Source organism: Spizellomyces punctatus (assembly GCF_000182565.1).
Source record: "Spizellomyces punctatus DAOM BR117 chromosome Unknown supercont1.2, whole genome shotgun sequence".
In the NCBI taxonomy this organism is placed as follows: domain Eukaryota; kingdom Fungi; phylum Chytridiomycota; class Chytridiomycetes; order Spizellomycetales; family Spizellomycetaceae; genus Spizellomyces; species Spizellomyces punctatus.
In genome coordinates this window covers 1,341,230-1,368,851 of record NW_015971538.1, presented here as the reverse complement: position 1 = coordinate 1,368,851, position 27,622 = coordinate 1,341,230, and the positions used below count along the sequence as shown (strand labels likewise).

General features: G+C 48.5%; 9 protein-coding genes and 1 non-coding gene across 10 annotated transcripts; 6 read left to right on the top strand and 4 right to left on the bottom strand.

Annotated features, from left to right (window-relative positions):
• Positions 1 to 390: 390 nt before the first annotated feature.
• SPPG_01399 (uncharacterized protein) lies at positions 391 to 2,392 on the top strand. Its single transcript, XM_016749718.1, has one exon. The coding sequence runs from the start codon at positions 491 to 493 to the stop codon at positions 2,144 to 2,146; it is 1,656 nt and encodes a 551-aa protein (XP_016611987.1). The 5' UTR covers positions 391 to 490; the 3' UTR covers positions 2,147 to 2,392.
• Positions 2,393 to 2,942: 550 nt separating this feature from the next.
• On the top strand, positions 2,943 to 4,391 carry SPPG_01398 (uncharacterized protein). Its single transcript, XM_016749717.1, has 7 exons — positions 2,943 to 3,156; positions 3,215 to 3,317; positions 3,383 to 3,470; positions 3,540 to 3,708; positions 3,765 to 3,923; positions 3,984 to 4,079; positions 4,144 to 4,391. The coding sequence occupies exons 1-7, from the start codon at positions 3,091 to 3,093 to the stop codon at positions 4,249 to 4,251; spliced, it is 789 nt and encodes a 262-aa protein (XP_016611986.1). The 5' UTR covers positions 2,943 to 3,090; the 3' UTR covers positions 4,252 to 4,391.
• Positions 4,392 to 5,065: 674 nt separating this feature from the next.
• SPPG_01397 (uncharacterized protein) lies at positions 5,066 to 5,900 on the top strand. The gene is made up of 3 exons (XM_016749716.1): positions 5,066 to 5,334; positions 5,418 to 5,509; positions 5,573 to 5,900. Exons 1-3 carry the CDS (start codon positions 5,149 to 5,151, stop codon positions 5,835 to 5,837), a joined length of 543 nt encoding a protein of 180 aa, XP_016611985.1. The 5' UTR covers positions 5,066 to 5,148; the 3' UTR covers positions 5,838 to 5,900.
• Positions 5,771 to 7,144, bottom strand: SPPG_01396 (40S ribosomal protein S14). The gene is made up of 4 exons (XM_016749715.1): positions 7,060 to 7,144; positions 6,592 to 6,754; positions 6,152 to 6,367; positions 5,771 to 6,082 (listed from the first exon to the last, which is right to left on the bottom strand). The coding sequence occupies exons 1-4, from the start codon at positions 7,060 to 7,062 to the stop codon at positions 6,015 to 6,017; spliced, it is 450 nt and encodes a 149-aa protein (XP_016611984.1). The 5' UTR covers positions 7,063 to 7,144; the 3' UTR covers positions 5,771 to 6,014.
• SPPG_01395 (uncharacterized protein) lies at positions 7,140 to 9,833 on the top strand. Its single transcript, XM_016749714.1, has 6 exons — positions 7,140 to 8,097; positions 8,192 to 8,422; positions 8,493 to 8,560; positions 8,625 to 9,357; positions 9,425 to 9,524; positions 9,590 to 9,833. The coding sequence occupies exons 1-6, from the start codon at positions 7,958 to 7,960 to the stop codon at positions 9,713 to 9,715; spliced, it is 1,398 nt and encodes a 465-aa protein (XP_016611983.1). The 5' UTR covers positions 7,140 to 7,957; the 3' UTR covers positions 9,716 to 9,833.
• A 1,796-nt stretch (positions 9,834 to 11,629) lies between these two features.
• SPPG_01393 (STE/STE20/FRAY protein kinase) lies at positions 11,630 to 14,799 on the bottom strand. The gene is made up of 8 exons (XM_016749713.1): positions 14,339 to 14,799; positions 14,154 to 14,269; positions 13,589 to 14,080; positions 13,393 to 13,514; positions 13,204 to 13,325; positions 12,523 to 13,140; positions 12,082 to 12,458; positions 11,630 to 12,013 (listed from the first exon to the last, which is right to left on the bottom strand). Exons 1-8 carry the CDS (start codon positions 14,577 to 14,579, stop codon positions 11,864 to 11,866), a joined length of 2,238 nt encoding a protein of 745 aa, XP_016611982.1. The 5' UTR covers positions 14,580 to 14,799; the 3' UTR covers positions 11,630 to 11,863.
• Positions 14,800 to 14,979: 180 nt separating this feature from the next.
• On the bottom strand, positions 14,980 to 17,242 carry SPPG_01392 (uncharacterized protein). Its single transcript, XM_016749712.1, has 3 exons — positions 17,111 to 17,242; positions 16,747 to 17,038; positions 14,980 to 16,683 (listed from the first exon to the last, which is right to left on the bottom strand). The coding sequence occupies exons 2-3, from the start codon at positions 16,987 to 16,989 to the stop codon at positions 15,181 to 15,183; spliced, it is 1,746 nt and encodes a 581-aa protein (XP_016611981.1). The 5' UTR covers positions 16,990 to 17,038; positions 17,111 to 17,242; the 3' UTR covers positions 14,980 to 15,180.
• Positions 17,243 to 17,324: 82 nt separating this feature from the next.
• Positions 17,325 to 20,749, bottom strand: SPPG_01391 (pentatricopeptide repeat domain-containing protein). The gene is made up of 2 exons (XM_016749711.1): positions 20,265 to 20,749; positions 17,325 to 20,201 (listed from the first exon to the last, which is right to left on the bottom strand). The coding sequence occupies exons 1-2, from the start codon at positions 20,579 to 20,581 to the stop codon at positions 17,504 to 17,506; spliced, it is 3,015 nt and encodes a 1,004-aa protein (XP_016611980.1). The 5' UTR covers positions 20,582 to 20,749; the 3' UTR covers positions 17,325 to 17,503.
• Positions 20,750 to 20,884: 135 nt separating this feature from the next.
• Positions 20,885 to 27,492, top strand: SPPG_01390 (uncharacterized protein). The gene is made up of 11 exons (XM_016749710.1): positions 20,885 to 21,303; positions 21,662 to 21,806; positions 21,868 to 21,999; positions 22,064 to 22,147; positions 22,213 to 22,292; positions 22,360 to 22,497; positions 22,564 to 22,719; positions 22,786 to 22,914; positions 22,979 to 23,060; positions 23,125 to 27,147; positions 27,223 to 27,492. The coding sequence occupies exons 1-10, from the start codon at positions 21,179 to 21,181 to the stop codon at positions 26,362 to 26,364; spliced, it is 4,311 nt and encodes a 1,436-aa protein (XP_016611979.1). The 5' UTR covers positions 20,885 to 21,178; the 3' UTR covers positions 26,365 to 27,147; positions 27,223 to 27,492.
• A 79-nt stretch (positions 27,493 to 27,571) lies between these two features.
• On the top strand, positions 27,572 to 27,622 carry SPPG_10025. The gene has a single exon. It is a non-coding gene; the product is annotated as a tRNA-Ser (tRNA).

The following is a 27,622-nucleotide window of genomic DNA, read 5'->3' as shown; positions in this document are numbered from 1 at the left end:
ACCCAGGGAACTGTCATGTGCGGTCACGTGGTGCGCGGTCATTTTATGCACTTACTGTACAGTACTGTACAGCAGAAGAATTGGCCAAGCACAAAAATCCTCATATCAAGTTACCTCAAAGTAACCGTAAGAAAGTTAAGCTAGCCAAGCATGAAACGGTCAACTTCTTTCAACAGGTGGCATGTACATAGAGTAGCAAGTTGACAAGCTGACATCAAATGTTTAATTGCACTTTCAATGATCCCAAGCAGCATAAAAGTATAAAGTTGCCATCGCTACTCCGTGAAAAGCATCAGTTCGGACTGTAGTTCTACTTGATACGTAGGCTATCTCTGTGATCGCTCATCATACGTGTATTGCATACTCTAAAAGTAAGCTTTGATGGAAACAAACACGGAATTAAAGTTGCACGGTGACATAAGCAGCGACACGTGGAAGCGGTTCATCGTGCTTCGCCTTGGTTTACCTGTCCATCAGGACGATCTCTAAAATGGCAGCCAATATCCCTGCCGACAACTCCGATCTATCGGGGATCCCAAGTCCGTTCTATACCACAGATGGTCAGGAAAAGCAGTACTTTGACGACTACGGTTCAGGGGATCCGCCCAAGACCCTTCTCGAGCTGTCACTCATATCACTGTCCAACGCGCTTCGGAATAAGCCCAACTGGACCTCCAAAATTCACAACGAGGAAATTGTGTCAAAATGGCGGAAAGAATTGGATGCGCAAGGGGGTATCGCAGAGGGCGCTTTTGAGTATGTGCTCGAAGAGTTGAAGCATGACGCTGTTCACGCACCCACGCGGTTTGGAGTTTATGGTATCCATCTTGCCGATAAACTCATCTCCCCAGAGCTTGAGGCCAAGTTGGTAGAGCAGGTCAAAGCTCTGGAGAATGTGCCTGAGCATCGAAAAGATTGGCATCCAGGATCAAACAATCAGGTGCTGGATCTTGTCCATCCCTCTTTGTTCCCTCTAGTTAGCGACGTCACTCGAGGATACACCGAAGAGGAAGCGGGGAAACTGACATGGCAGCAGTTTATGGGTGGGGGGACAACAGAAGCAGTCGCGATTCAACCACTGCAAAAGGATAGCTATGGAGAAAAGTACTGGTATTCTGAAAAGTTTCAATGGCTTCCTAGCGAGTTTGTTGTCCGGGACGATGGTACAACTGGTATTACTTCCTACATCAACAACCTTCATCCCCGACTGCACAAACCGTTGTATCAGACTATAGCGGAGATTTTTTCACGGTTTGTGCCCCTTTTCAACAACGTCTTGACGGACCTTCGCAATCCCCGCGACAATGTCATCAAAGTAGACCCATTTAATTGGTACACTGGTGAACCCGATCCTGACGAATTAGACGATGAAGCGTACGACGAAGCCCACGAAGAATGGTGGATGACTCGAACACCAATAAGTCCCACTGTTCCGACCTATCAGCCTCCTTCGCCTGCCGAGCGCGTTGTCACACTCAACAACCGCCGCCTTCAAGTTATAGTCAAGCTTGCTTCTATATATCTCACTCCCGAAAATCCTACGTATCCCGGTGGGGTGTGGCACGTGGAAGGTATGATGAATGAGAAAATCATTGCATCGGGTATATACTATTACTCTGTTGAAAATACGACACTATCATCACTCGGCTTCCGAGTGGCAGTCTGCGAACCCGACTATGAGCAGAATGACAACCGAGGTGTTGAAATGATATACGGGTTGGCTGACGAAGAGGCTCTCAACCAAGACCTCGGCAGCATTGAAACGCCTCAGTCCCGTTGCATCGCCTTTCCAAACATTTACCAGCATAAACTCGACTCCTTTTCTCTTATCGACCCAACAAAGCCAGGTCATCGTAAAATCCTCGTGTTCTTCCTCGTCGATCCGTCCAAGCGAATCGTCTCCACGAAGCGCGTTCCACCGCAACAGGATGAATGGTTCCGTCATGAGGTGGCCGATACTGTTGGCGCACCTTTCAGGAATCTGCCCGATTTCGTGACGGAAACTATTGTGGAGAACGTCCCGGGGCGCATGACATTGAAGGAGGCCAAGGTATTTCGGGAGGAGCTGATGAAGGAGCGAAAGTATTTTGTCGGCAAAAATAACGACGAGATGTTTGAGAGGCAGTTTTCACTTTGTGAGCATTGATGATAAAAATTTGGACTTTAGATTGTAAGGAAATGTGGAACTTGTTTGTGAGCATCAGTATTACAGGCGCAACAGAGAAATCTGGTTACGCGGACTCATATGAAGGAGGTCATTAAAAGCCTGACAGGTGGGCAGCTTAGAAATTATCACTATATAGCGGTGGGAAAATACATAGCTATTGCAGCCAAATTGAAATAAACGCATTTGATATAACATGATTATGAAGATAAACAAGAAAGATGGGTCCACATGCAGTCATGATTGCAATCATTGCCCTTGCGGCCATCTGATGACCGGAATAGTCTCCCAGTAGCACGTATCTTTCTATAATACCCCCAGCCTCTTCTCTCTCCTGCCGCTTGTTCTTTGACCTTGACTCTCAATATGTAATTATAAGAAGAATGCTGATCGGGTGGTGAGGACCTCATCCTCCAAAATATACCAACAAAGAGCAAGAATTATCTTGCAACGCTAATACTACTATACTGATGCAATTGCAAGTATGTTTGTAGATTGGATCCCATGCTTACCGAGGCTAATTCTGGTTCACTGGTCGCTGACCTCCTACGTCAATCCGTTCGTCAAAACAAGACGTTATAAGATATCTCTTGTGGTGGTGGGCGTTAGTTACCCAGGTGATTAACTGCATGTGTAATTAGGCAAAATAGTAGTTAAACTTATCTGGGCTGGTTCTCTTGCTAGACCAAAGGAGTGCAATGTTATTGCCAATATAAAACTCTCGCTTACCAAGCGCGAGCAGGATTTAGTCACGTGGTCCGCAGATCCTCGCTGTCTTCCCATTCAAACATCTGTTCATCTCCAAACTCATGTTCATCAGTGGTTGCCGACTTCCAAGCGTTCTGGCTGCCCTCTAAAACGTCGCTTCCAAGCAGTATACGACAGCTGGACGAGAAAACACCATTTCATGATCCTCAACACTTGCCATGTTAGCAACCACAAAGAGTCTCTCGCCCACTGAAGCAGATATCCAGCTGCTGATCCTCGACTGGGTACGCTTATTTTGCTCTTGCTTGGTTGCGCACATCATATTCTTACACTTTTGCAAAGTCTCTGTACGTGGCAACAACATACTACCTCCGGGCGGCACAAGATGTCAAAGACAAACTAGGATGCGCGCGTGTTGCGGAGGATTTCAGTGCTATATCAGATGGTTTGTGTCGAGCTTTCTGCAATTTGGAGGCTTAAAAAAGGAATTCCAAACATAGCATCGCATAGATATCTTGAATACTTTAACGGATCTGGATACCACCCCCCTCAAATGCCGAATACAACTGTATCGATTAGCCAGCGTCGTTTTAAATAGGTACTTGCGTAAGTGGCTTTAAGCAATCTGGGTTACAGTCTGATCATTGCTCCATCTACAATTCTCTAGACCACGTCGCAAAGCCGGGTCCGAAAGCCTGACTTCTATTATTCCCACTTTCCTCTCCGTTGGCGGTTGGGTACTTCAAGAAACCGCAGCTGCAGATGCTACCGACGATGCAGAGCCATATAAGATCCTCGATCCATGGTATGACCTCTTCCTTGAGCTCCAAATACAGGTATGTTACCTCTTCTTTGACTCGTTAACGCATGGTGTACTAATCCATTCTGCCAGGCGGGGGTGGAAGATTATCTATATGGAGGCAAATCTCCAGAAGACTGTTGCAAATCTCTATGCCAGCATGATGTATTAGATGATCCCGTGCTTGCCAAGGGGATAAAGGAGAAGTCTTACCAACGCTACACACGCATGAAGGAGAAGGCCTGGAAAGAGGTACAGCCCTTGGATTCTAGCCTTGTTCAAGACTCAGACTCAAAAGCGATGAGTGTATAGAAGCTTCAAGGACACCCATCCGCCGAATTCGACGAAATGATGATCCAATACGTCGCTGCCGTAGCAGATATAATGGGTGTTCCTGTTCTTACTCAGGTAAGGGGTCGTGATCATACCGTACGCTCAAAACTAGCCTCAAGTTAAAATGTGGTGAAACTAGTATCAGGAGTGCACAGATCATCCAGATTTAAGATGGCTGACCTGTTCGCCGTTGCTTGGGTTAAAGATTGGTGACGAGAACAGTGTAAAAGTAGAGGATGATCGCTGATTGCATTTGTGGACAAGGGAGTAGGGATTCCCTCTTTGGAGATAGAAGTTGTGTACAGTTTATTGTTTGCGTAAGATCAATGTATTTAGAGTTTTTCATCAGATTTGTTTGTCGCTCGTCTTACTGGGCAAAAAATTTGCTATCACCGCATCTTCTCTCAATTGAAACTAATTGTACCGACCAGAAACCGATTGACTTCACAGCCCGCCTTGCGGACAATGGAAGTTGCAAGTTCTCCTTCAAAAGCACGTGTAGACAGATGCGAAATCTGACCAGAAGCTTCCAAATACGTATTGCCGCAGTGCGTGCGTTAAGGACATACACGGCTTCCGCGCTGTCCAAATCTTTCAACGTCATCCGACGAATCCTGTTTTGATGGAAAGTCCAGTGAGATGAGAAACATATTTTGTCACCATTAGAGCCTCAAGGTCCGGACTACAAGTTGACTCCAGAGTATCAACCGCAGCTCTTAGCCAAGTTCGAAGAATGTCCGCGTTTGATTGTAAAAGCGCCAGCGGACTTTTGAGAATCGTATATTCACCGTCTTTTATATCGATCGAATGATGATGTTGGCGGAAATATACCAATGACTCTAGGTTCCATTCAGACAATTTAGAGGGTAGACTGTACGTGCAAGTCTTTCCGTCCCCAGCGGATAGTGCACAGACCATCCTTCATGTGTGGTTTGCATTTTACATAATCCGCCCGATCACTGACAGGTCAAAACCAAGTGACGCGCTCACGTCATCGGGCTGCAAAGCCACCCGACCCTGCACACCAACATTTTGAGGCTATTCCTTCACTTTTTTGCTCCCACTGCCCAGTCTTTACCTGGTCCCAATTTCATCAACTTTCATTACCGTTTACCAACAGTTTAGCTCTTATCAAACGAGTATCATGCCGGCTCCTATCCAGCCAGCTGCTGCAACACGCACCGAGACGACATCTCAACAATCGACATCCCAGTCCCTCTATGAAGGTGGTACGATACCCGATTTGGTATTGAAGGATGAACGGGACGAGAATGTTGCATTGAGACAGGTTGTAGAAAAGCGTGGGGCGGTGTTTTTCTTTTTCTCAAAAGTAGGTTCTTCCCAATTTTGTTTTGGGTCCTGTGGTAAGCGCATTGCATTAAGCGCTCATGGTTGGATACTGGCGTTTTGTAGGCAGACACACCCGGGTGCCTGAAGCAAGCAACTGTATTTCAAGAGACGTGGAAAACTTTCAACTCGGCGGATTATCAAGTGTTTGGCGTAAGGTAAGCCAAGACGGACCCCTGCAACACTGTTGATGAGGCTATTGATGCGAATGCGTGAAATAGTGGAGATACTCCCACCGTTCACTCCAGGTGGAAACACCAACAAGGATTCATATTCAACCTGCTTACGGATGCAGGCTTTCGATTCGCAGGAGCATTGGGTCTGGCTACAACCGACGAGAAGGGCAACAAAATTGGGATCAAGAGATCCCATGTCGTGGTAGAGCCAGGTGGTAAAATTAAGGATTTGAAGATGGATGTAAAGCCAGAAGAGTCAGCACAATTAGCTTTGGGGGTGGTAATCAAGAAGATTGAGAGGGTGATTTAGACCAGGTTATATGCAGCCAAATGTACAGTGTCCAAACAGAAATCCAATTAGTTCTCAGACTCGTTTATTATAGATGTGTACAGTGAGCCATTCCAGATTCCCCCCAGAAACTGTAGCATGCCTGCCGCACAGTGCGAACAAAGCAAATCTGAAGACCGACATATGATCGCGGATAGCTTACAAACGACGACCACGACGACCACCCTTTCTGCGGGTGCTGTCAGTGGGGATGGGAGTCACATCCTCTGTACAAAGAAGATCGAATTAGTACTTGTAGCCACGCAATCACATAACTGGCACAGAGGATCACATACCAATACGGCCGATCCTCAAGCCGCTACGGGCAAGAGCACGGAGAGCACTCTGCGCACCAGGACCGGGAGTCTTGGTACCGTTACCACCGGTAGCACGGAGCTTGATGTGAACGGCGGTGATGCCGACCTCCTTGCACTTCAGGGCAACGTCCTGAGCCGCCAACATGGCCGCGTAGGGAGAGGACTCGTCACGGTCGGCCTTCACCTTCATACCACCTATCGCGCAACAAGGGGGAAAAGTGGCGAGGGCATCGGTCATTCAACTGCTCTTTCACGGATTACGTGTTTCACCACTAGTCCGATTCGACATGTCCCGTACGCCACTTTCCCCGGAAAGGTTCCTGTTCTGGTACCAAACCGGGGTAACGTAGGAAGGATGCAAACAAGGCACCACGTCGAACCCGGCGGGTAATGAAACTAAGAAAGAAGATTGAACCTACCAGTGACACGGGAGATCGTTTCACGGCCAGTCATATCGGTAACGTGGACAAAAGTGTCGTTGAAGCTGGCGAAGATGTGGGCGACGCCAAAGACGTTTTCACCCTCACGGACCTGAGGTCCGAGCTTGATGTTCTCTTCAGCCGGCTTGGGAGCTTTTGGTGGCTGGTGACAGAAGACGAGGAAAGAGCAATCAGCATCTCATTCGGCCAAATAGGGGTTGCATTATCGCATGTCCCATTCATTTCCGCCGATGTTCCTATCGTCTACCCGTTAGTCTCCCCCGTGCCTTTCTCCTCCCCGTTGAGCCAGCTTATATTTCTCCATGAGCGGATTTCATTTGAATTATTTCCGGTACTATTCCTGAGTGTCGATCGCATCCATCCTTCTATCCATCCATCCATCCATCCATTCACTCATTCCACTTGCAGCGTTCTCTCTCCATCAATGATATCTGGACTGTTACTCACCATGGCGTACGATGGATTCGACGGAAAGATGTGAGGGATGACTTTCCAACGGTCGTTGCGAGAGGAAGGAAATCCGACAGTTGGAATTCTGCAAATGTTTTGGCGTTCGGCTTGTGTCACGTGTCGGTGGCAATGATTTGCAATATCAATGTGATTGTGCCACCACCGCTCAAACGTTCAAAAGGTGTTCTGGTGCGAATAGTCCAAGAAGTACGTTGGCTTGAGAGGAGATGGATATCATGCAAAGGTCTTTTAATACGGTTCTTGTGCATGGCAAGGAGAGTCAAGATCTGCTGTCTCTTTTGAAGCCTAGAGCCAGTATGCAGAACGTGTAAAACCTGTCCGTCAATTAGAACACCTCGTATCATAGGCTTCTCAGTGTATTCCCATGTAATCAAACCTCAACAAGGTGATATAGCCCAAGATGCAACGTCCTGCAAGGTGCTAAAGGGTACCCAATGGTGCTGAACATGGATGAATCTCTCCAAGCAACTTTTATTCCAATGTTTCAATTATAATGTGGTGGATCATTCTCTAAAGAGGGTCATGATCCATGTTCGCTTCCTACTTCCCATTGAATCCTTTCTTGAGTCCATCCTTTGGCAATTCACCTTTTGCTCTTCCATCTCTCTTCCTCTCCTCCCCTCCATCTTGAAGGAAAACAAACAAGAAAGAAAACGCGACACAAATTCTCAGCCAAATATCCCATTTTGAAATTTCAATCAATAAGCAACTTTAGGAAAGTTGCGGTCAGAGCGAAGCTTTCTGAGCATTCTTGGCCTTTGTCGACTTTTTTACCCGATTCTTCTTGTTTAAATAACACCAGGAGGTTTCTCTTGTCTCCCATCTGTAAACCTCATCGTTACTCACTTCCCAACCAAAAACCCTCCAATCTCCAATGCTCACAGCGGTCTACGCGACCCTGTATGCCCTCTCTGTGGGGTTAACAGGGCTCCTGTGCGTCTTGTCCCAACTTCCTTCTCCTGCAAACAGTTCAAGGAAATATCGTTTCAATGTCCTGATTCTATCAACTTTGATGTAAGTCTCTTAGAACTTGAGATATGAGCCAACGAAACCTTTGGCCGAAAAGTGTTCCAACTCCCCCACTCACAACCTTGTGTTCTTTTTAAAGAACCGAATTTCCGCAAGTGTTTCTCTTTTTTAAATTCCTCATCCTCTACTTTGCAACCAAAGTCGGAGTATTCGAACTTGCATACTCGAACTGGCTGTATCGCCTTGATATCGTCGTCTTTCTGACCATCTGGGGATTATTTCTTCAATGCTATTTCGCCCGTTATGTCGTGGAGGAACAGACCAAAGTTTTTCGGGCTGCGGATTCGCATGATCCTCCGGGATTCTTTCAGTAGGTTTCAATTGCATTGAAGGAGATCTCGCAGAGGATAGGGATTAATAGCTTTGTTGTGGATGGGCAGCCTCGGCTATTGGTTTCGCTTGTTAAATCCCTTTTGGTCGGCCAGAAATGTCATGGTCCATCCCGACAGTAAGTTGATGATTTCCTACACGGAGCGAGGTGCAGCGTAAGCGCTAACCAGCCACTATTCCAGTTGTTTACGCCTCTGAGGAAGAGTTGAAACAAGCCGGTCCAGCCGCGGAACCCTACATGTCCTTGGACGTCCACATCCACCCAAGCTATCCCCGGCACCGCCCAGTCCTCATATTCATACACGGTGGCTCCTGGTCGATGGGCGATAAAACGATTTCCCCACCATTCATCTCTTACCTCGCCCTTAAGCGCTGGGTCGTCGTCTCCGTAAATTACCGGCTTTCGCCGCACGCCAAATACCCCGATCACCTCATTGATGTCAAACGGGCCATTAGGTGGGTTAGACAGAATATTGGGCGATACGGAGGTGACCCAAATTTTGTTGCGTTGGCCGGTAACTCTGCCGGTGGACATTTGGCAGCCATGGCAGCCATGACACAAAACGACCCGTTCTACCAACCCGGCTTTGAATCTGTCGATACATCTGTTCAAGCATGTGTTGGCATCAATGCCGTTCTTGATTTGACAAACCACAAACGCTACTGGAGACATAAATTCCAGGACTGGTTTGCGAAACAGATTTTGGGCAAGGAAGAAGGCTTCACCCCCAATGAAGAATTCCTCAAACTCTCGAGTCCAGTCATCCTATTGAAGCAGATGGAGGCGGAGCGGAGAAGGAGTAACGCCGCCAGTTTGGGAGAAAAGGTGACGGCCGCGGATACAAAAGAGGAAGGATCCAAAATGCCTAAAGCTGTCAATGGGACAGAACAGTTGCCTCCCTTTTTACTGTTCCAGTAAGTGTTTCGCACCTCGGGAGAATATGTCTTTTACGTGGTCCTCACTTCATACCTTTGTTTACAGCGGCCGCGCCGACATTCTCGTCCCATTCCGTTCCGTTCGCGATTTCGTCCAAAGTTACAAGAAGATCTCCAAAGAGCCAATTTGCTATGTGGAATTCCCTGTACGTAGTACTTCTTTACGTTTTATCTCCGTCTTAAATCTGACAGACACTTATGTCCCAACCAGAATGCAAATCACATGTACGATATTCTTTCTGCCCCACGTGCCCACTACATGGCATACGGCATCGAGCGCTTCTTAGGTAGAATGTATGAACGTCATATCGGAGACAGACATATCAAAAAGGATTAGCATAGATTAGGTAGATCATTGGGGGGCTTTTGGAGCACTTGTGGGGTATTGCCTCAATTTCACGGGTCAATAGTGGGACCCAAGTATTTATAGAGGACTTAGAATCCACTCTCACGCACGTTTTTCGCATTTTCCGTTGTACTGGCTTTGGTGCGCGCCTGTCTCACGGGCTTCTACATCTATGCGTCATAGCCAAATATGGACCTGATCAGGAGTCAGAGTGCAGTTTCCGAGTCAACCAGGTACACTTTCAGCAGAAGCTGGTAGAAAACGGGAAATGGTGGCGTCCAGTAACAAATTTATTGACAATGCAGAAAATACACCATCCGATCTTTCCACGTCTAGGCATCCCCTTCCTCTCAGCCTTTCATATCAGACGTAGGAAGCAACAATTACAGGTGGACAGCCCAGCCAGAGAAAGACAAGAAGACCCTCACAATCGCATCCATCTTCTTAACGGAGACGACGGGCTTCACGCTCAGATTCGAGGAGGGTGAGAATGTCTAATGACCAGATGTGAAAAAGAGCCCTCTATATAAGGCTGCAACCTAGGAACATACCGTTTTCACGCACGGGACCCTTCACGTTCCGAATAATGGATCGGTTGGTGTCGTCCATGAATTCGACACGGACTTGGGTCACTCCTCCGCTAAGGATACCCGGACAGTCAAGTCAATACAGGCGGATATTGTCAACATGTAGCCACCTCGCCTTACCGGGAGCCGGTACGACCCAAAACCTTGACAACGCGGGCAAGCTTGGGGACTGCGCTTTTTGTGTCCTGTAAGAGGTGATGTGGTTAAGATCGGTTGAAGGTATTGCGTGGGAGTTGTTGAGATAATGGGGGGTGATCTGTCACTATCTTCCCGCTTCTGCCCCCATTCTGGTTTTGCATTCACCCTAACGAGCTCAGGTCGCCTGCATTTCTCCAGAGAGTCCACCTAGTCCTCAAAATATCTTCTCGTTCCTGCAGTCCAACTAAATATCGTCAAATTCCCCTTTTGCAATTTCATGCTCGCACATGTTCCATGCCTCGTCCAACGTCCTTCCATCCATCCGTTTCATCGAGATCTCCCAGGACACAGCACAGAACGCCTTCACCTCCGTCACCTGCCCCCATCAACAGCAACTCACCATGGCGTAAAGTCAAAGATGGATGGATGGATGATCAACGTCCGAAAAGGGAGGAAAGCTATCGTTGCTGCGGTGGCCGAGGTTGAATTGGAGAAGGGGCACGTGACTATGGCTTAGTAGCGCGGTCGGCTGGGTTCAAGATGCTTGCTGCCTTCGGGCGACAGATATGCAGCAAAGGAAGCAACGGTTGTTGTCAAGCGTTGCCTCAACTAACACTGTTGCAATCTGGGGGAAGGAGTTTGCAGTAGAGTCTTCTCTATTTGTATGCGGAATATAACCTCGGTATGCGTTATCAAAAAGGGCTTCAATGGCTCGTGAACAGTCTTCCGTGTTCACATTCTGATACACATCAAGTGTAGATATTAGTGCTTTCAGGAAGATGTGTGTGTATCATGACACTTATCCTTCTCACATTTTCCAAGCAAACACGAAATATGATAAAATAATGTGAAAGAAATTTAGAAACTTGTACAATTCCTTCATTAACTCTTTTGAGTCTTCACATCTGGATCAAAACCATATCTTAACACATCCAGCACCATACCAGGATGTTGAGCGAATCGATTCAATGAAAGGACGGTGATTTACTCCTTGAATACATCCGACGTGCTGCGAATGCAGAAAATGGACGTACGGCTTTTGCAATGGAAACAAGGGGATAAGATCCACCGTGGAAGCCAGCTTGGAAGCCAATATGCGTGAAAGATACGGAATTTGAAGAGCCTCGCTAGAAGAAGACATTGTTGCACACCTTCCAACCCAAGGCACATACATAAGCGCTATGAATGCCGCCATGACATACAGTGGCTCATAATGGTTCTAATTGCATTATCTGTGCTTTTCAAGCATGCTCTCCGATGGCACTATACAAATAACAGACTTATATACGTCCCACCGCACCCCCCAGCCACGATACAATACTCCTTTCATCCAACTCGCGTCCCAACCCACAACCATGACGCCAAACAAAAAATACAGAAAGGACGCGATGCACAAATTAATGTTTACAAGTTCTCAAATACCGTCCACCCCGCTACTCACGCCCTTCACGTGTGCGTCCCCCTTCCTAAAAAGTTCCACTTCACGTCTCAACTGAGCCACTTCTTGTCGCAGCTGGTCATTTTCGCGCTTCAGCGAGTCGGCGCTGGGTTGAGCTTTATCCAACTAAAATAAAGTGGAGGTTAAAAAAATCCGAATACCTGTACATATTTAACCTATTTGCGCTGTCTTACCCCAAACCCGTCCATACTTGCTCCACTTAAACTCCTCGTAGGACCCAGCGACGGACTGGGTTTCTCTCCAGGTGTATTCACCTCAAAGACACCAGCGGGGACCGACACTCCCAAGGCTTCAAGTGTCAATCCATTCCGTCCAAGTGCCGCAATCATATCATTGAGGAGATTTCGCTGCAATTCATTCTGGCGTATGAGCTGGTCCAGGGTTATTGCCTGCGGAATCGGGGAGTTGTCCCCCGTTGTTACTTCGAATCGGCCTCTTCGGTCCAGGGTTCGGGTTGTGATGGAGTCTTGTGAACCAGCTGAGGGGGTGGCGGGGCTGGATGACGTAGTGGAGAGAGTTTGGACTGCAAAACGGCTTGGCTTTCGTTCCACTGGAAACCGCAAGGACTATAAATATTGGTACATGCTTACACCCGGTTGCAAAAAAGAGCCTACCTGTAGATCCATCGTCGCTCAACTTTGGTGCCACGGCATCTGCCGGAGACCCCACCTGTCGCGACGTGTCGGGTAGCACTGATGGAGCTGACGGATTTATGCCACTTGGTGCCGATTGATTGACACTAAACCGTCCCTTTCTTACTTCCCCAGCAACAGGGGACACATTGGATGACGGCGGCGTTTGCGAACTTGGCGTTGATGAAGAGTCTACCACCGCATTCTCCACCGGCGTCTGAGCACCGGTAGGAGTTCCCGGTGCGCTTGTGACATCGACAGCCAATGTTGGATATGAAGCACCGCTGGGGCTATCCACAATAAATCGGCTCTTTTTTACCGCGGGAGCAGCTAATGGCTCGGCACCGCCGCCTACAACAGCAACACTAGGAGCGAAACTCACACCTCGTTCTCTACCACTACCATTACTTGTGCCCTCTTCGATATTCAGAGAGTCTGAGCTTGTGGTTGAATCCACAGAGCTCTCCGACAAGAATGTGCGAATCATCGCGTCCTTGCTTCCCTCCTTGCCGGGTTGCATTCCGAGCTCTTCGGCTGCAGTACTAAAGTCCCACGAAACACCTTTGGAATATGATCCGTCCTTCTGAGGGTGTGATCCTCCTAATATTCCAGCGAGTCAGCGGAAATCAAAAGGGCCCTTATCTGAACAGCAACCAAACATACTTCTATTGTGTTGACGCTGTGTTATTGGCGGCAAGTTCTGCAACAGTGACACGACAAGGTATTGGCGTTTCTTAGCCGCCTGTTTAAAGAAGGGATGCGACAACAGTTTTTCGGCTGTAGGTCTATAATGGCAAAAATGAGAATTCAGTGACTGTATCCAATAATCTACCAAAAAGACCGCATGTTCACCGTTTAGCTGGATCTTTCACCAAGCACAGATCGATCATTTCTTTGAATGTTTTAGAATATCTGTGCTTTGTGGAATCGCGGTCCAATGTTGGCGGATCATTTTGGAGTGTCAGCATCAGCACCTGTACCAAACATTAGAATTCATTGGCCCACATGCTCATACGATCAGTACACTACAGAAGATACAGGAACAAACCTTGATGGGAGGAAACTTTGCAAACGGTGCGTGTCCTGTAGCCAATTCCAAAGCCGTAATCCCAAAACTCCATATGTCTGCTTTATAATCATAGCCGCTCTGCTCCATAACCTCCGGAGCCATCCAACATGGTGTGCCCACAAAAGTCTTTCTTAGACCCTTACGCTCCCCGGTATCCATCAACGAGGAACTGACACCAAAATCTGCCAATTGGACTAAACCATCTTCGTGAATGAGGAGGTTTCCGGCTTTCACATCACGGTGGATTAGACCGTTTTTGTGGAGGTAAACGAGTCCCTCAAGGGCCTGCTTGAGAATGGTTGCGATAGAGACTTCGTCCATGCCATCTTGAAAGGCGGTTTTCATAATATCTAGACATGATCCGGCAGAGAGGAAAGGCGTGACAATGTAAAGTTTGGAACCGTGCACGAACGAGCCAAATACAGGGAGGAGATTGGGATGCTTTGACAAGCTCATTATCTGAATTTCTCTCTGTCCATTGATAAGAATGTAAACAAGTCAATAATACACGGATGAAACCACAAAAGGAAGACGCAAACCCTACCCGTAACTCATCAATCTGATTTCGCTCAAACATATCCAAATCAATCATCTTAATTCCTACCGCCTTGTTCGTTGGCTTATACCGGGCAATATAAACCACAGCCGAAGATCCATATCCTGCATTAATAAAATAGGACACTTAGTGACCTCATAGGCGGAGTGCATCGGTCCCACAAGCTCTAGTACCTATCGGTTCTCCAACTTCATAATCATCAACGCACATTGAATAATTCTCCTCCACTAAACTACCCACACTAGCACTTTGGACATCCTTCAGTCCCCCCGACCCGTAGCTAGCCGGCGTCGTCGCCACCCGTCGTAGAGCCGTTCCGCCCAATTTCTGTTCAATGGCATTGGACGCGCGTTCAACAATTGACGGCTTCCGCTGGCCAAAGGAGGAGCGGGGTGGTGACCCGATATACGACATATTGGGAGATGGGCGGGATTCTGCTGGTGGTTAGCGGTGTAGCGGTTGAAGCCCAGTCGTGGTTGACAAGGTCTTGGGAAGACGAACGGCGAGGGGAAAGGCAATGCCAATTGGCTGAAATAGAAAATAAACTAGGAATCCGCGTGGACTACTCTACGCCTTCCTTATCCCAAGTCTAGAAGCGAAGAAAAAAGATGTCTCCCCCCACGATCTTTCGTTCGCCTTTGCGAACACAGGCGGAAACATGAGCGGTTGACCTCATTCAGGGTCACTGTTACCTGGTGACAGAAGTCACGTGTGAAACGTGGATCCCCCGTTATGGGATTTGTTTATCTTCATGATCGTTGTTACAACGACGAGGACCACCAAAACAAGTGACAAGAACAACAGCCACAAGTAGGTACAGTTGCGAGAATAATATCTTTTAAATGAACCGGGTATGTCTACTATACACAACAAAAGCACTCACAAGGAAACACCTTGGAATACTTTGGAAGAAAAAGAAACCGCCTATACAAAATACTATCACGTCTACCCTGGTCTACAGGCCCACCATGCGCAAGCCTCCATCCAGCTATAAAATGCTTTTAAGTAGATATCATTAACTGTCACTACGACCAACCGTAAAAGAGAGACGTCTGTCGAATAAACTAAACTGTTGTCCTTGCTGTGCCCCGTCCTGTCGGGTTTGTTGTCGTCTAAGCCTGGAAACCACGCCCTTGTCTTGACCTCCCTTTGACCCTGTATGAAAACCTGGTGCATGTAGAGGTGGAGCATATCCGACTGGTGTCGAAGAAGGAACAGTCACTTGCTCCTCCGACGAATGCGCATCCGGTTTGATAACTCTCGACTCGTGCCCATGTCCGCGGGCACGATTGTTCAAATCCAGATCAAGACTCAATCCAGAGACAAAAGGCGAGTACCATTGCTGTTGGCCGAAACCGGTCCGCTTGACAGAGGTTTCTCGACGGGCTTCCTCCATGACAGCTTCATAGGAAGGTGGGGGTGACGGAGCCGAACGTGTCCATCCATGATGATATCGAGCAGCCGAGACGTCTGGTTCAGACAAACCCGGAGGAGGTGATACAGCCTTAATCGAGGCAGTATGCAAACGGTTGGAAGGACTTGTAGCGGTAGAAAACGAAGACGACCAGGCCGCTCCCCGGATGGGCGATGCAGCAAAGGTATGTTGCTGGGAAGTCTCTGGTTGTTGATCATAATGCTTACGTGCGGTAGCGGCGGTGGATTCCAAATGTGAGCCAGAGAAGGACCTAGCATGAGACGCTTTGGCCCTTGTCACTTGTTTCAACTCTCTGTACTCGTTCACCGGTCTTTTCTCGTTTCGGGATGATGGTAGCTGTAATTGCGTAGTCGACGCAGATTTGTGCAAGTCTCGGCCGTGACGATTTTTATTGTTGATCGCTGTAGGAGGCTGGTTTGCCGAATAATCGTGCGTGTTTTGACCTGCTTTCGCAGCACGGCGTTTATCGTTGCCGCCGCCAGACCGTGGAATTCCAGTCGAAGATGAACGTGGTGATGGGTTTGGCTTTGGTTTCGTCGCGCTTGCAGCGGTAGAAGTTGTTGTTGAGCCATCGAGGGAAGTTGCAAACGAGTTGTTCCGAGAGTGTCTGTTTTTCTTCCGAGAATTCGATTTCGTGCTTGCAGCGGGTGAATCCAGTATAGCCGATGCCGGTGTAGACAAGGAAGGTGCTGGTTGTTGTAGGCCAGCAGGTTCAGCAGCAGCGGCAGTTGTGTGTGATGATTGATCTTGAATGCATTCCAAGCTGGGAGACTCCGGACGGGTCGAGGATGATACAAGGTTCAAAGGCAGATGATGAGGTGTAAAAGCATCGTGTTGGTCGCAGGGATGTGGCGAAGACCCAGGACCAGGCGGGTCATCCTCTGAGGATGCTATGTCTACAGGATGATTCAAGGATCTTGTTCTGGCGCTTTCCTGTTGCTCCTCCTTGTCGAGCCCTTGGGTAAAAGTTGTATCATATGAGGGAGTCTGCGCGGATGGTATGGGCGGCAGGCAACGCCCATTCCATGCTACATCCAAGAGACTTGGTGAAGGACTCGATATCCAAGAACGGTGCATTCGCATCTGCCACAGGACCAATTAGTCTCATGGTAATGGTGATCAACCAGAGAACGCACTTCATCTCACCTTGCCGATATGACCCAACACCAACCCCAATCCAATACCGACGACGGCCACTAATGCGACACCTATGATCCAAGAACTCGCATTCCGAAATTCAACATCTGGCAGCACCATTAACTGCCCTGACGCTGTACGATCGTGACCAATGCGACCATAATCGATTGTGGCCGAAGACGAGGACGCTTCAACCGCCCCCGCAAGATACACCAGCAGAACCGCCCATAGCCAAGTACATTGTACGCTCATAACTATTTTTGATGTGGCAATACGACACGGATGAAGTCGGCATCCACGACTGTCGGAAGGAGGCCAATGAATGAGAAATGTCCACTGCACAGTAATAAAAATAAATAAATCAGCAATGTACCATCGACGTGCAAAAGTCGTCGTCGTCGTCGTCGTTCCTCGTCGTTGGACCCAAATCAGGAAAATAAAAAAAAATAAAAAACCTCACGCGAGGAAAAAAGGAAATCCCATCAACTCGTGAAAAAGAAGCAATCAAAATCCGCTCAAAGGAACAAAAAATCTGCCAGTGGCAAAACTCTGTTCACTCTATTGTTGCCATGGCAAATCTTTGATTCTTAGTCAGCAGAGAGGTCACGTGGTTTATTCCCAGAACAATTGTTACATGAGCAACGAGATTGATCTCAATCACCAGCAGTTTGGCTAATACGAATAAAGGCACATATATGGATGGCACTAGGTATTCTTCACTAATCCGCGTGCACGCCTTAAATATAATTACATGGACCAAGATGGCTCATGGAACCGCAGCAATCTTGTTAATATCGACCTCGTCCCGTGCCTTCCAAAACTCAGTCACTTGCTCCAGGTTGTTGCCCAGCTTCCACCTCATGAATTTGAAGCATTCCTCTAATACTTTCTCCACAGCTGAGGTTTTCAAACCAAGCTCAACCAAACCACACGTACACATCTTAATCAATGCCTCAGTCTCGTCCCAATACGCCAGGGCTCGTAAATACATCACTACCGTCCCCACCGCCATCGTCCGAGAAACAGCAGAGTACTTTCCGCTCACGAGATTATTCCACAGCTGCTTTGCCTCTGTTGGCGCATTGCATCGAATCGCAACGATTTCCAAAACCTCGCTCACGATTTCATCATGAATTCGTCCCGAACTGCTGCTCGCGAACTTATCCCAACATTCAATAATACCTTCCACATCTCGCGTTGCCGCCAGTCGGTTAATAACAACCAAAACATCATCCAACACGGCCATCTTAATGCATACGTCCGCCATCTCCATCACGCCCGCCAATTCGCGAGTATCCACGAGGAAATTCCACACTGTTCGCCGCAGCTGCCCATCCAACGCTCTCATCCGCCCCATGGCCATCGCGTCTCGAACAAAACGTAAAAGGGCCTCCTGATCTCGTCTCCGGCACGCCATGACTATCAGTATCCGGAATGTGACTTGAGCAGGAATGACCCCCTCCGCTAGCATCATCTTGTACGCTTGTACAGCAGCACGCGCCCCTGGAGTTGTCCAACGCCCTACAAACCCCTTAATCACGAGATGATAGACGTGCTCATCTGGATAGATATGCTTCGATTTCATCTCGTCTAAAAGTTCCCACACTTTAGCAACATCCCACAGTTGGAGATACGATTGCATGGCAATGGCATAATTCCCCTTGTCCGGATCAATACGTTCTCCCTTCATCATGGCCCAAATTCTTTCCACCTCCTGTGGACGATTCGCGTTGACCAACATTCGCATCAAAACATGATACACCGGGCCATCGATTAATCCTCCTTGCTCCGTCAATCGTTGAAACAGCTCTGCCACTGGCCCATGATTTCGTTCCCCAATGTAGGCATTCATCAATGTTGTGAATGCGACGGAATTAAGCTTTGTACCCGTAGCAAGAAAATCGTCAAATAGCTGCTGTGCACCAAGTAGCTGGCCACGGCGTAGTCGGTCGTCAATCAGTAGAGTGTAAGCGTATACATCGGGCTTGACCTCAGTCGCGAAAATTCTTTGATGCATTTTAGGAACGTCCGGATCCAACATCGTTGACAACGCTTGGAGGAGACTGGTGTAGGTAATATGGTTCGGCTGCATTCCGTGGTCCAGCATTTGTTGCCAACATCGCATCACACCGGGCAGGTCCTGCTGCAACCCGTGTCCGTTGATGATAATGTTAAACGCAACAACATCAGGTTTAAGGCCATAGCTTCCCATTGACTCGAAAACTTCCATCGCTCGATTCAATTGGTGGTATACAACATACCCCGCCATCAGCGACGATAGAATGTGCAGATTGGGCTGTAAGCCGGAATCCAGCAAATTCTGAAACACATCCTCCATCTTCCGAATATCGCCGTGCAAGACGCATGCTCGAAGTACGATATTGTATATCGTCTGATCAGGTTGCAAGCCTTCCGCCACCAACTCTTCGAAACATTGAACAACCCGATGCAATCCTTTGAATTTCAAATAACCATGCATGAGCACGGTGTAAGTCTTCAGATTTGGCCTCAGTCCGCTCCGCTTCATCTCCTCGAACAAGTCCTCGGCCATTTTCATCCCCCGCTTTGGAATTTGATCCCGCTTCAGAAACCCATCAATTAGCATCGTATATCCCGCCACTTGGTAGGATGGATCGGCACAGCTGTCTTTCATAAACATCAGGTGCTTGAATGCCAGCTCCAAATCTCCTAGTCGACTGCTGACTGATATCAGCGACTGTTGGAAAACCGGATTGGTGGGAAGATCTATAAGACTCGATTCGCTTGCCATCTGGTATAATCTCTTCAACTTCTCTTCGTCATTTCGAAATGCAGTTAAAAGAAGAGCCAATGATCGTGCATCCGGACTAACGCCCTTATCCGACATTCGCTGGAAGAGGTTAAGCGCTAGCGAAACGTCATCTCCAGTTATTGCTCCGTCAATTAGTGTGGCAAATATTCTGGCAGTGGGCCGGATACGATCCTTTTCCATACGATCTAGGAGCCCCATGGCCAACCCCATATTGCCCTGTTTGATATGTGCTCGCATTCCAGCTTCATATGTTCCCAATCGCCATGGAGGATCATCCGGTCTTCTCATCTTCTCCAATGAATCCAAGACCTCTAACGCCTCCCCCCAGTTTCGCAAGATGCGCTGCGCCGCGACTAGATATTCCAGTTCTTCAGAAAAGAACATAACTCCCTTTTGACGCATATATCCTGCCACTGTCCTCAAATATTCTGCCGATCGGCGTTTCCGCATCATTCCCTTTGCCAATGTGTGGAAGATGTCGCGTAGCAACTCCACCGGTATATTATCGCCTTCCCCACCCCTTTCAATTAACAACGCTCTAAAACGTTGCCAGGCTTGAGTGACCGCTTCAGCTGTGACCTCAGCACTCATGCTTGGTGGTTTACTCAGATGAACTGTTGCAGCATCATGAGCGCTCTCCTCCGAAATTAATGGGAATGTAGCAGAGTGGTAGCTTTGTCGGGAAGATGCAGGCGTAAGAATCTCTGAAAAACGTATATCAAAGGCATCTACCTACCCTTGCGTACGTCGGTTAGTTTGGCCATACGTTGGATGGCGGTCAGGATTCAAAACGCGCTCTGTGCGGCGGTCCCGCACCCTCCGCAATCCCTTTCGTGATAAATATTCGCCCATACGCAAATTCCGCGTAGTGCAGTCTTCTGTACCATTGCAAAGCGGATTGCTTGGGCGATATGACGACTTTGGTGGACAGTCTGCAACGACGGACATTCTGCGTCCCCCGGGTTGAAGAGCTACTCGAGATAGCGGTGGACGACATCGATGGGGGCAACCTCCCAAGGCTTTCGAGAGGGCTAGGAACAAGTGTCTTGACATCGACTATTTCCAAGGGAGCAAGCATAGTACGAGCTATTGTAGGGAACTGCTTTTCATGCACCGGATGTTCTATGCCTGGGAAACTGTTCTATCAGTAAGGATACAGGACATTGCCTCAACGGCACACTCCTCCTGGGTATCTTTTTAGAAATGTATTGGTTTGCAGCAATTTTCTTGGGGAAGCAATGCAACGTCAGGGTAAGCTCTCCACAAAAACACGTGATAGTGTTGTCATAGATACGGCATGATTCATTTATAACCGATATTACCGTCAAACCACCGCTTATGGTCACCCTTCGTGAGGGCTGCGGATATGGTAAACTGCAGCAACCTGTCTCCTCCCAAGCATTTCTTCAATCTGAACCTGCTCGCGATCGCGCCCGCCTATCCACTCCTTTCACTCCGCTTTGCGGGATTCCGTTCACCACCGCAACCACAGCGTACCCCGCCAAACTTTCATACTGCACAATCAGGCGAACGCCGAATGCCCGTATGCCGCGTGTCCAGAGCCGCACCGTCGTTCTCTCTGCCTCTTTCAATACCGACGCGGGTAGAATACCTCACGCAGCGCTCGTATTTTAACGCGCCTCAATAAATATGTCGAATTCGCGACCAAAGGAGGGAGATGTGTTACCCGGAAAGATTGGGATCGGAGTTGATCCTTCTTACTCTGCCGAATTGCGAAATCGAATAAAGGACTTACTGAATTGGAAACATGACGGGTAGGTTTCGCACTTGCGCGTGTGAATTTAGAGATGGCTTTATGGTAGACGGTCAATAAGTGGGGATGGGTAGGCCATGGTTCCTGAGTTTTGAGTTCGCCGTTTGGGAATATTCTGGGAACCTCCTAGTCGGTCCACGTACAACAATGGTGGAGGGTTCTCATCATATGCAGAGAAATTGCTCTATTATGTTGGCTAGGACTTATTACACCTTGGTGAGCAGCCCCCGGTCGACCCAAGCTGGGGTCGGAAGGTGTTGGCCCATCAAGGCCAATTTGGTCAATCATACGATGGCCAGTATGTCGGGATCCGAAATGTAAACCTTACAGCTGCTAAACATTTTAGTTTATCTATACAGGTTCCCAGGCTCTCAACCCGTCGCCCTGCAACACAATAACCTGCAGGCCCTCGAACGAGAGGATTACTTTGTTTGCGAAAAGAGCGATGGCGTACGATATCTTATGTTATTGATGGTGACACAGAAAGGGCCGGCGACGTTTATGGTATGGTCGGGAACATGTGTGCTGAGATAACATCTCTCATCCGATTTGATCATGCTGACAGATTGACCGCAAAAACGAGTTCCATTACGTCGATATGAAGTTTCCGCTACCGAAACAAGTAGGCGAAGTAACGAAGTATCATAATGAGACCCTGCTGGACGGGGAACTTGTAGTGGATGTAGAAGGTTCACATGTAGGCTAAATGAACCAATTTAAGCCTTTCCTTTCTTTCTGATTGACAATGATTGCTTTTCCAGAGGACATTAACTTACCTTGTTTTTGATCTCTTGACTTCCCACGGTGAACGACACCTACACGAAACCTATAACCGTCGCTTGGGTGTAAGTGGATTGCTCATTAGTTTTATTCGCGGGTGACACGTGATACAAGATACCTCTTTATGCAGTTCTTCCAACGAGATGTGCTTGCACCGTATGAGCACTACCTCAAATACCATCCTGAAGCACGTAATGTGCAGCCATTCCGGTAAGCTTGGTGCTACATAAGACCTTTTTTTGAGGTTGAATACCCTCTCATTTGAACGCTTATGTAGCATCCGAATAAAAACGCAGCAACGTTCGTATGGCATGCATGTGGTTTTCGATGAGATCGCTCGACAGAAGCATGGTAATGATGGGTTGATATTTACGCCCGTGAATCTGCCATACACACCGGGAACATGCCACAAACTGTACGTAAAAAAAGGTTCATATACTAGGTTCGTAAGACTGATGGAGCTGTGCTCATATACACGTAGACTGAAGTGGAAGCCACCCGAGCAAAATACAATTGACTTCAAGATCAAAATGGATTTGGACAAGGACCGCAAACCACACTATGCAATCCTGATTGCCGAGTTTGGGGCTCACAAGTTTCACGACCAGCTAACGCTGGAACCAGAGCTGCAAGAAAAGTTGGTATTACGATAATGAAAATATGATGACAATGGCCAGGACTTCCTCACTAATGCACGCTTCAGATGGCGAGTCTCCCCTCCTGATGGACGAATTGCAGAATTCCGTTGGGATAAGACTTGGATGACACATCTATGGGAAGATGGATATGTTTCGAGCAAGCGGGAAGGAGGATGGCGATTTGTCCGATTTCGGTATGTTTGTACTGTCTATCTGTATCAGAGTGTTCTGTTTTGCTTATACTGCACCCATTGTCAGAGATGATAAGGACACCGCAAATGATCTGGCTATCTTGGAAAAGACGATGAAGCTGATTCAAAATGGGGTAACGAAAGAAATGGTATGTATTACGGCGGCCTTCCGAATATTCCCTGTGACTACGCTCTTTCTTACCTGGTAAGTAGCTTCTTGGCAGAATCGAAACAATACGTGCGCATTGGAAGGCTAGAGAACAAGGGGTGTCGCTGCCACCACGACCACCACCGGAGCGCAAGTTTTCAACTGGACCAGTACCCCCAACACCAGCCCTGGAAAATGCTCCATCACTCGAGGATCCTTGGAGAGATGGAGTGATGGGAATTAGTGATCATGTTAAACGCCGCCTTTCGAGTGGGAGTACTACATCCGATGTGGAGCTCCCTGTTCGACGCGTGTCGACAGATTTTGATAGACGACTGTCCGTCGAATCTCCACTGAAACAAAAATCTGGGGACACATCACCTTTTATGATCGACCGAAGAGAGTCTGCCGATTCAGATGCGATAAGGCGCTCTTCAGCATCATCTGGTGGGAGCGAGTACCGCCGCTCGTCTGAGGTATTCATAACATCACCTACTGTTGACACGGGAAAGCCTTGCGATCTCTTGACGAAGCCGCAAGCAGGGTTTAAATCGGAGCGGGAGGGGCGGGATGTAAGTGGGGAGACCGGTGAGGCCGAAGCGGAAACACTTCCGCCACGAAAACGGTCAATTAGCGAATGGGTTGCACAGATGCCGAAGGGAATACGTCTTAAGAAAATTGTTCACGCGAGAAGTACTGAGAGTAATGCAGAATCAGCGTCCACCCTTGGGGAAGATGGCTCAGTGACAGACACATCGCCCCCGGAAGAGTCGGATATCAAAAGCCCATCAGTGCTCAAAAAGGTCCCCGAAGCATCAGAATCCCACACAGAGGCAGAGGTGGATGCCTCATCTACACTACGTGATATGAATCCACAGAAGTTGATACCACCAGAGACTTTGCAAGTGGAGGATAATGCAGAGACGACGCGCGTTTGTCAAGAGGTAAAGCAAGAAAAGCTAAAGGAACCACCAACGCCCAATGGCGCTCCCGTAATGGGGACTCCATCGCCCGAAATGAATGTAACCAAAAGCCTGCATGACCTCATGGATACGGACACACCGTCGAATAAGCTAGCAGGGATAATACCGACGGCCCCAAGTGTAGGAGATGCAGCTGACCCATTACCCAAGACATGCAAATCGGAAGAAGATCAGCATGCGATGGACATAGATGTCAAGTCTCCAACTGGAACGAAGAGCAGCGTGGATACAGAGACTAGCAACTTGCATTTACTCAATTCATCAAGTGCTGCGTCGCCGATGGAGCTTGATGAGTCCGCTGCGCCATCTCGAAAGGTCGACGCCCTAGATCCTATGGAAACAGAGAAACAGGCGCTCCCTGTTAACTTTAAGCAGGAAGCCGCGGTTCATTCTGTCCACCCTTTGATATTCAAAGAGCCCCAAGCCCTGCAAAGCCCTGCTCCAATGCAAGTGGCTAATCTTATTGGTATCGTCGACAAGGGGCACGGGCAAGCACCCGAACCACCCGAAAACACCTCCGCTAGTGGGAGAAGAACATCAAATGGCAAAGTAGCCTCTCAGAAGGGTCGAAAAGGGAAGGCGAGCAGTCCAATGTTGTCGACAGCAACTGTTGACGTGACGGATATTGCGACTAAGCCATCGCCACTTCGTGGGAAGAAGGCGAGCGAAAAGCCGCGCAAGATGTCTGAAGCGAGGAGAAGATCTAGTATGAAACCTTACGAGGCATCGCTGCTTGCCGTTCCAGCGTACACAACCGCCCCCGCTGGGTCATTACCAGCCCGTCCGCCAGGGTCAACTACTTCGGATGTGGTGACGGTGGTGTTGCCTCAGCCTCCCCCTGTACTTATGCAAGGTCAGAAAAAGAGAGTGGATGATGACGATGTATACGATGAACAAGAGTCACCAGCAGCGTCTCCGCAAGTCCCTGTCATAAACACGATACCCGAAATTGCAGCTGGGAAGACAGATGAGGTTATCCAAACTCCACCACGCCGTAAGCAATCACGACCCTCATCATCCGCCTCTCATCGAAGATCTTCTTCCACACCCATGAAATTGCTGTCGCACGCTGGGGAGTCCATGCGTACAAATTCCAATACTTCAATGGATATCGGCAAGCAACGCGGGTCTCCTTCGGATGCAGCTACTCTCCACATTCCGTCGATGGGGCAATCAGTGCCTTCCCACCCATCCCCTGGATCTGCTACTGGAGGGTATCCTCTTGGACCCAATGGAGCACCGTTACCGCACGTGTTTTCGTCAGAACGGCCTCCGGCGCCCCCTCACACGCGATCGCTATCATCGAGCAACGTGTATGAGATGCAACATCGAGTCGCAAGTCAACCACATATCCAAATTCATCAGCAACCCTCCCACGCGCCGATGATGCAGCCGATCATGTACGGGGACCCACGAATGCAACCGGTATCCATGCAAGGTGGACACCGACTGTCGATTGATCATAATGCGATGTCTGCTGCATCACCATATCGGCGTCGTTCATCTGTATCACAGCCTCTAATACAAGCTGCGCCGTACCCGTCAATGGTCATGGCTCCAACAAGCGCACCTGGATATCCACCGGGTACTGTGATTCAGCTACCAGTGGCAGCTGGCGGACCTGTGATGTTTTATCCGATGCTTGCTCCTCGTCACCCGCAGCCACCTGGACCGGTTACCTTCTACTCAGCAACTCAATCGCCGGAAGGCGCAGGACAACCGCAATTCGTTGCATACCCTCCTCCCCCACACCCTGCGTCTCAGCCATCATCATCAGCACCAGGGGGACAGCCGATGCGGGTAGTCCAGCAGCACGTTCTTCCTTCGTCACATACTGCTCAGCAGCAACAGCTACAGCAACACCAGCAGCACCATCACCAGCAACACTCACATCACCAGCGAGCCCAACAGCACACGGGGGCCGATCACAAAGAAGTCCTCTCTAGATATATTCATGAGAAGGATCAAAGTGCACGCGAGAGACGATCATCTCACTACGACCACCCCGGCCGCCGATCATCGAGTGCGGCTAGCGGGACCAACAGCAGCGGTACATCACGTTCAGCGCGAATAGGCCCGCCGCCTCCTGCGTATCCTCACCCCAATCCATCACCGCAACAACCACATCAGCATCCCGTACCCTCCACGTCACCACCGCCTCGGATGGAAGCGCAGTCACCTGCACCCACCGTACCATCAATTTCGCCGTCGAACCGGATACCGACCAAACGAACAAGTGCGTGGCTGGATGTGGTGATGGGAACATCGGACTCACAATTGCCGTCCCCTGAGGACGTTGGACATAAACGGGCAAAAGGATGACCAAAACATCTTCTTGCGAATAGGTTTCGGGCCTCCTCGCGGTTATTTTATTCACAATTCACAGGTCATGTGAACCAAATGTAATGCATCTTAGTGTAATGAATGGACAATCAGGGGTGGAATGTAAAGTTGTTTTTTTTGTGCTGGATTGGATGGTAACTTGGAGGTTCAAAAAGAGATTGTAATCTTTATTTGGGGGTACACCGAGGGCATTGTATTGCTTTCTGGGCGATAAATTCGTTTAAGCCCTTGTGGCCTTGTTCGGTTTTGTGGGATAGTAGTGGTTGTTGCTTTCTTGCTTTTGGTTCCATGTCTATAGCCTTTACTGTAAAGATACTTTGGCCGGGGTGTTTTCTCCTTCGTTTACTGCTTGGCGCGGGCAGAACCGTCACTACCAGCTGCAATTCATACGTTACGATACGATACGATACGGATTAATCCGGTTAATCATATCACATAATCAGAACCCCCATCTATCACTCAGATTGGTGTGGCATGCTAAATGTTTTTTTTTTAAACTGCGGTGAGGTGCATGCCGAAGGTCTATAAAAGGGGACCTGCTCCCTCTTCCCTCTTGTTTCTTTATCCCTCGACTCGCAAGCATCTGCCCAACGCTCATCGCGACCCACATTGCAACCTCATTGCGACTTGGTCAATCATGAGCATGCAGATGTGGTGGTGTTGAGGACCTCGACTGCCCGACAGCAACAGCAATCAGAACCAGCCACAGCCTCGGATTCAGCAAAGCTGCTATTATGCTGCCACATTAGTTGAGCTTGGTTGGTATGTACTGATTGCATCATTTTATTTCTTGTCATCGGGTCATCTTCTGACATGCAGTTTTTTTTGGTCTCCAAGCCTTGTCACTGAAAATCCCCCAGCTTGCGACGCTGCCCAGTCAATTCGCTCCTGGATGCAAGACTCTGGCTTCAATGCCATCAAAGAGTTCTGGATCAAGGCCTAGTAGGGACCGTGTGTGGTGGTGGGCAGTTATCCGGTTAGAACCAACCGTTACGAATTGCGTGTATAATTGCCTAGTAGTAGCTTAGTTAGCTTTTCCGAACCAGTTGTCGCTGGTTTATTCCCTGGTGTATTGTGTAGTGACATTTGTTATTGCCAATACACTACGATACGGCGAGGTCCTATCGAAACTAAATTAGGTCCTATTAATAGAATATGAGTTTCACAGGACGATGATGATGGTCCGGTCGGTGTGGCCGAGTGGTTAAGGCGTTGGACTTGAAATCCAATGGGCTCT

What these genes read in the sequence shown, in the direction of transcription:
- SPPG_01399 (XM_016749718.1), top strand. Translation starts at nt 491, where the DNA reads ATGGCAGCCAATATCCCTGCCGACAACTCCGATCTATCGGGGATCCCA.
- SPPG_01393 (XM_016749713.1), bottom strand. Translation starts at nt 14,579, where the DNA reads ATGTCGTATATCGGGTCACCACCCCGCTCCTCCTTTGGCCAGCGGAAG. An exon ending in ATCAGATTGATGAGTTACGG is followed by an intron (nt 14,081 to 14,153) that starts GTAGGGTTTGCG and finishes ATCAATGGACAG; the next exon opens with AGAGAAATTCAGATAATGAG. An exon ending in ACAGCGTCAACACAATAGAA is followed by an intron (nt 13,141 to 13,203) that starts GTATGTTTGGTT and finishes CTGGAATATTAG; the next exon opens with GAGGATCACACCCTCAGAAG.
- SPPG_01397 (XM_016749716.1), top strand. Translation starts at nt 5,149, where the DNA reads ATGCCGGCTCCTATCCAGCCAGCTGCTGCAACACGCACCGAGACGACA. An exon ending in TGTTTTTCTTTTTCTCAAAA is followed by an intron (nt 5,335 to 5,417) that starts GTAGGTTCTTCC and finishes GGCGTTTTGTAG; the next exon opens with GCAGACACACCCGGGTGCCT. An exon ending in TATCAAGTGTTTGGCGTAAG is followed by an intron (nt 5,510 to 5,572) that starts GTAAGCCAAGAC and finishes TGCGTGAAATAG; the next exon opens with TGGAGATACTCCCACCGTTC.
- SPPG_01392 (XM_016749712.1), bottom strand. Translation starts at nt 16,989, where the DNA reads ATGAGCGTACAATGTACTTGGCTATGGGCGGTTCTGCTGGTGTATCTT. An exon ending in TGTTGGGTCATATCGGCAAG is followed by an intron (nt 16,684 to 16,746) that starts GTGAGATGAAGT and finishes GTCCTGTGGCAG; the next exon opens with ATGCGAATGCACCGTTCTTG.
- SPPG_01396 (XM_016749715.1), bottom strand. An exon ending in AACGATCTCCCGTGTCACTG is followed by an intron (nt 6,368 to 6,591) that starts GTAGGTTCAATC and finishes GTTGCGCGATAG; the next exon opens with GTGGTATGAAGGTGAAGGCC. An exon ending in CTTGAGGATCGGCCGTATTG is followed by an intron (nt 6,083 to 6,151) that starts GTATGTGATCCT and finishes TTCTTTGTACAG; the next exon opens with AGGATGTGACTCCCATCCCC.
- SPPG_01391 (XM_016749711.1), bottom strand. Translation starts at nt 20,581, where the DNA reads ATGTCAAGACACTTGTTCCTAGCCCTCTCGAAAGCCTTGGGAGGTTGC. An exon ending in ACTAACCGACGTACGCAAGG is followed by an intron (nt 20,202 to 20,264) that starts GTAGGTAGATGC and finishes TTCCCGACAAAG; the next exon opens with CTACCACTCTGCTACATTCC.
- SPPG_01390 (XM_016749710.1), top strand. Translation starts at nt 21,179, where the DNA reads ATGTCGAATTCGCGACCAAAGGAGGGAGATGTGTTACCCGGAAAGATT. An exon ending in CCTATAACCGTCGCTTGGGT is followed by an intron (nt 22,148 to 22,212) that starts GTAAGTGGATTG and finishes CTCTTTATGCAG; the next exon opens with TTCTTCCAACGAGATGTGCT. An exon ending in GAACCAGAGCTGCAAGAAAA is followed by an intron (nt 22,720 to 22,785) that starts GTTGGTATTACG and finishes TGCACGCTTCAG; the next exon opens with ATGGCGAGTCTCCCCTCCTG.
- SPPG_01395 (XM_016749714.1), top strand. Translation starts at nt 7,958, where the DNA reads ATGCTCACAGCGGTCTACGCGACCCTGTATGCCCTCTCTGTGGGGTTA. An exon ending in GATCCTCCGGGATTCTTTCA is followed by an intron (nt 8,423 to 8,492) that starts GTAGGTTTCAAT and finishes GTGGATGGGCAG; the next exon opens with CCTCGGCTATTGGTTTCGCT. An exon ending in CCTCCCTTTTTACTGTTCCA is followed by an intron (nt 9,358 to 9,424) that starts GTAAGTGTTTCG and finishes CTTTGTTTACAG; the next exon opens with CGGCCGCGCCGACATTCTCG.
- SPPG_01398 (XM_016749717.1), top strand. Translation starts at nt 3,091, where the DNA reads ATGTTAGCAACCACAAAGAGTCTCTCGCCCACTGAAGCAGATATCCAG. An exon ending in TCCTTGAGCTCCAAATACAG is followed by an intron (nt 3,709 to 3,764) that starts GTATGTTACCTC and finishes CCATTCTGCCAG; the next exon opens with GCGGGGGTGGAAGATTATCT. An exon ending in AGGAGAAGGCCTGGAAAGAG is followed by an intron (nt 3,924 to 3,983) that starts GTACAGCCCTTG and finishes ATGAGTGTATAG; the next exon opens with AAGCTTCAAGGACACCCATC.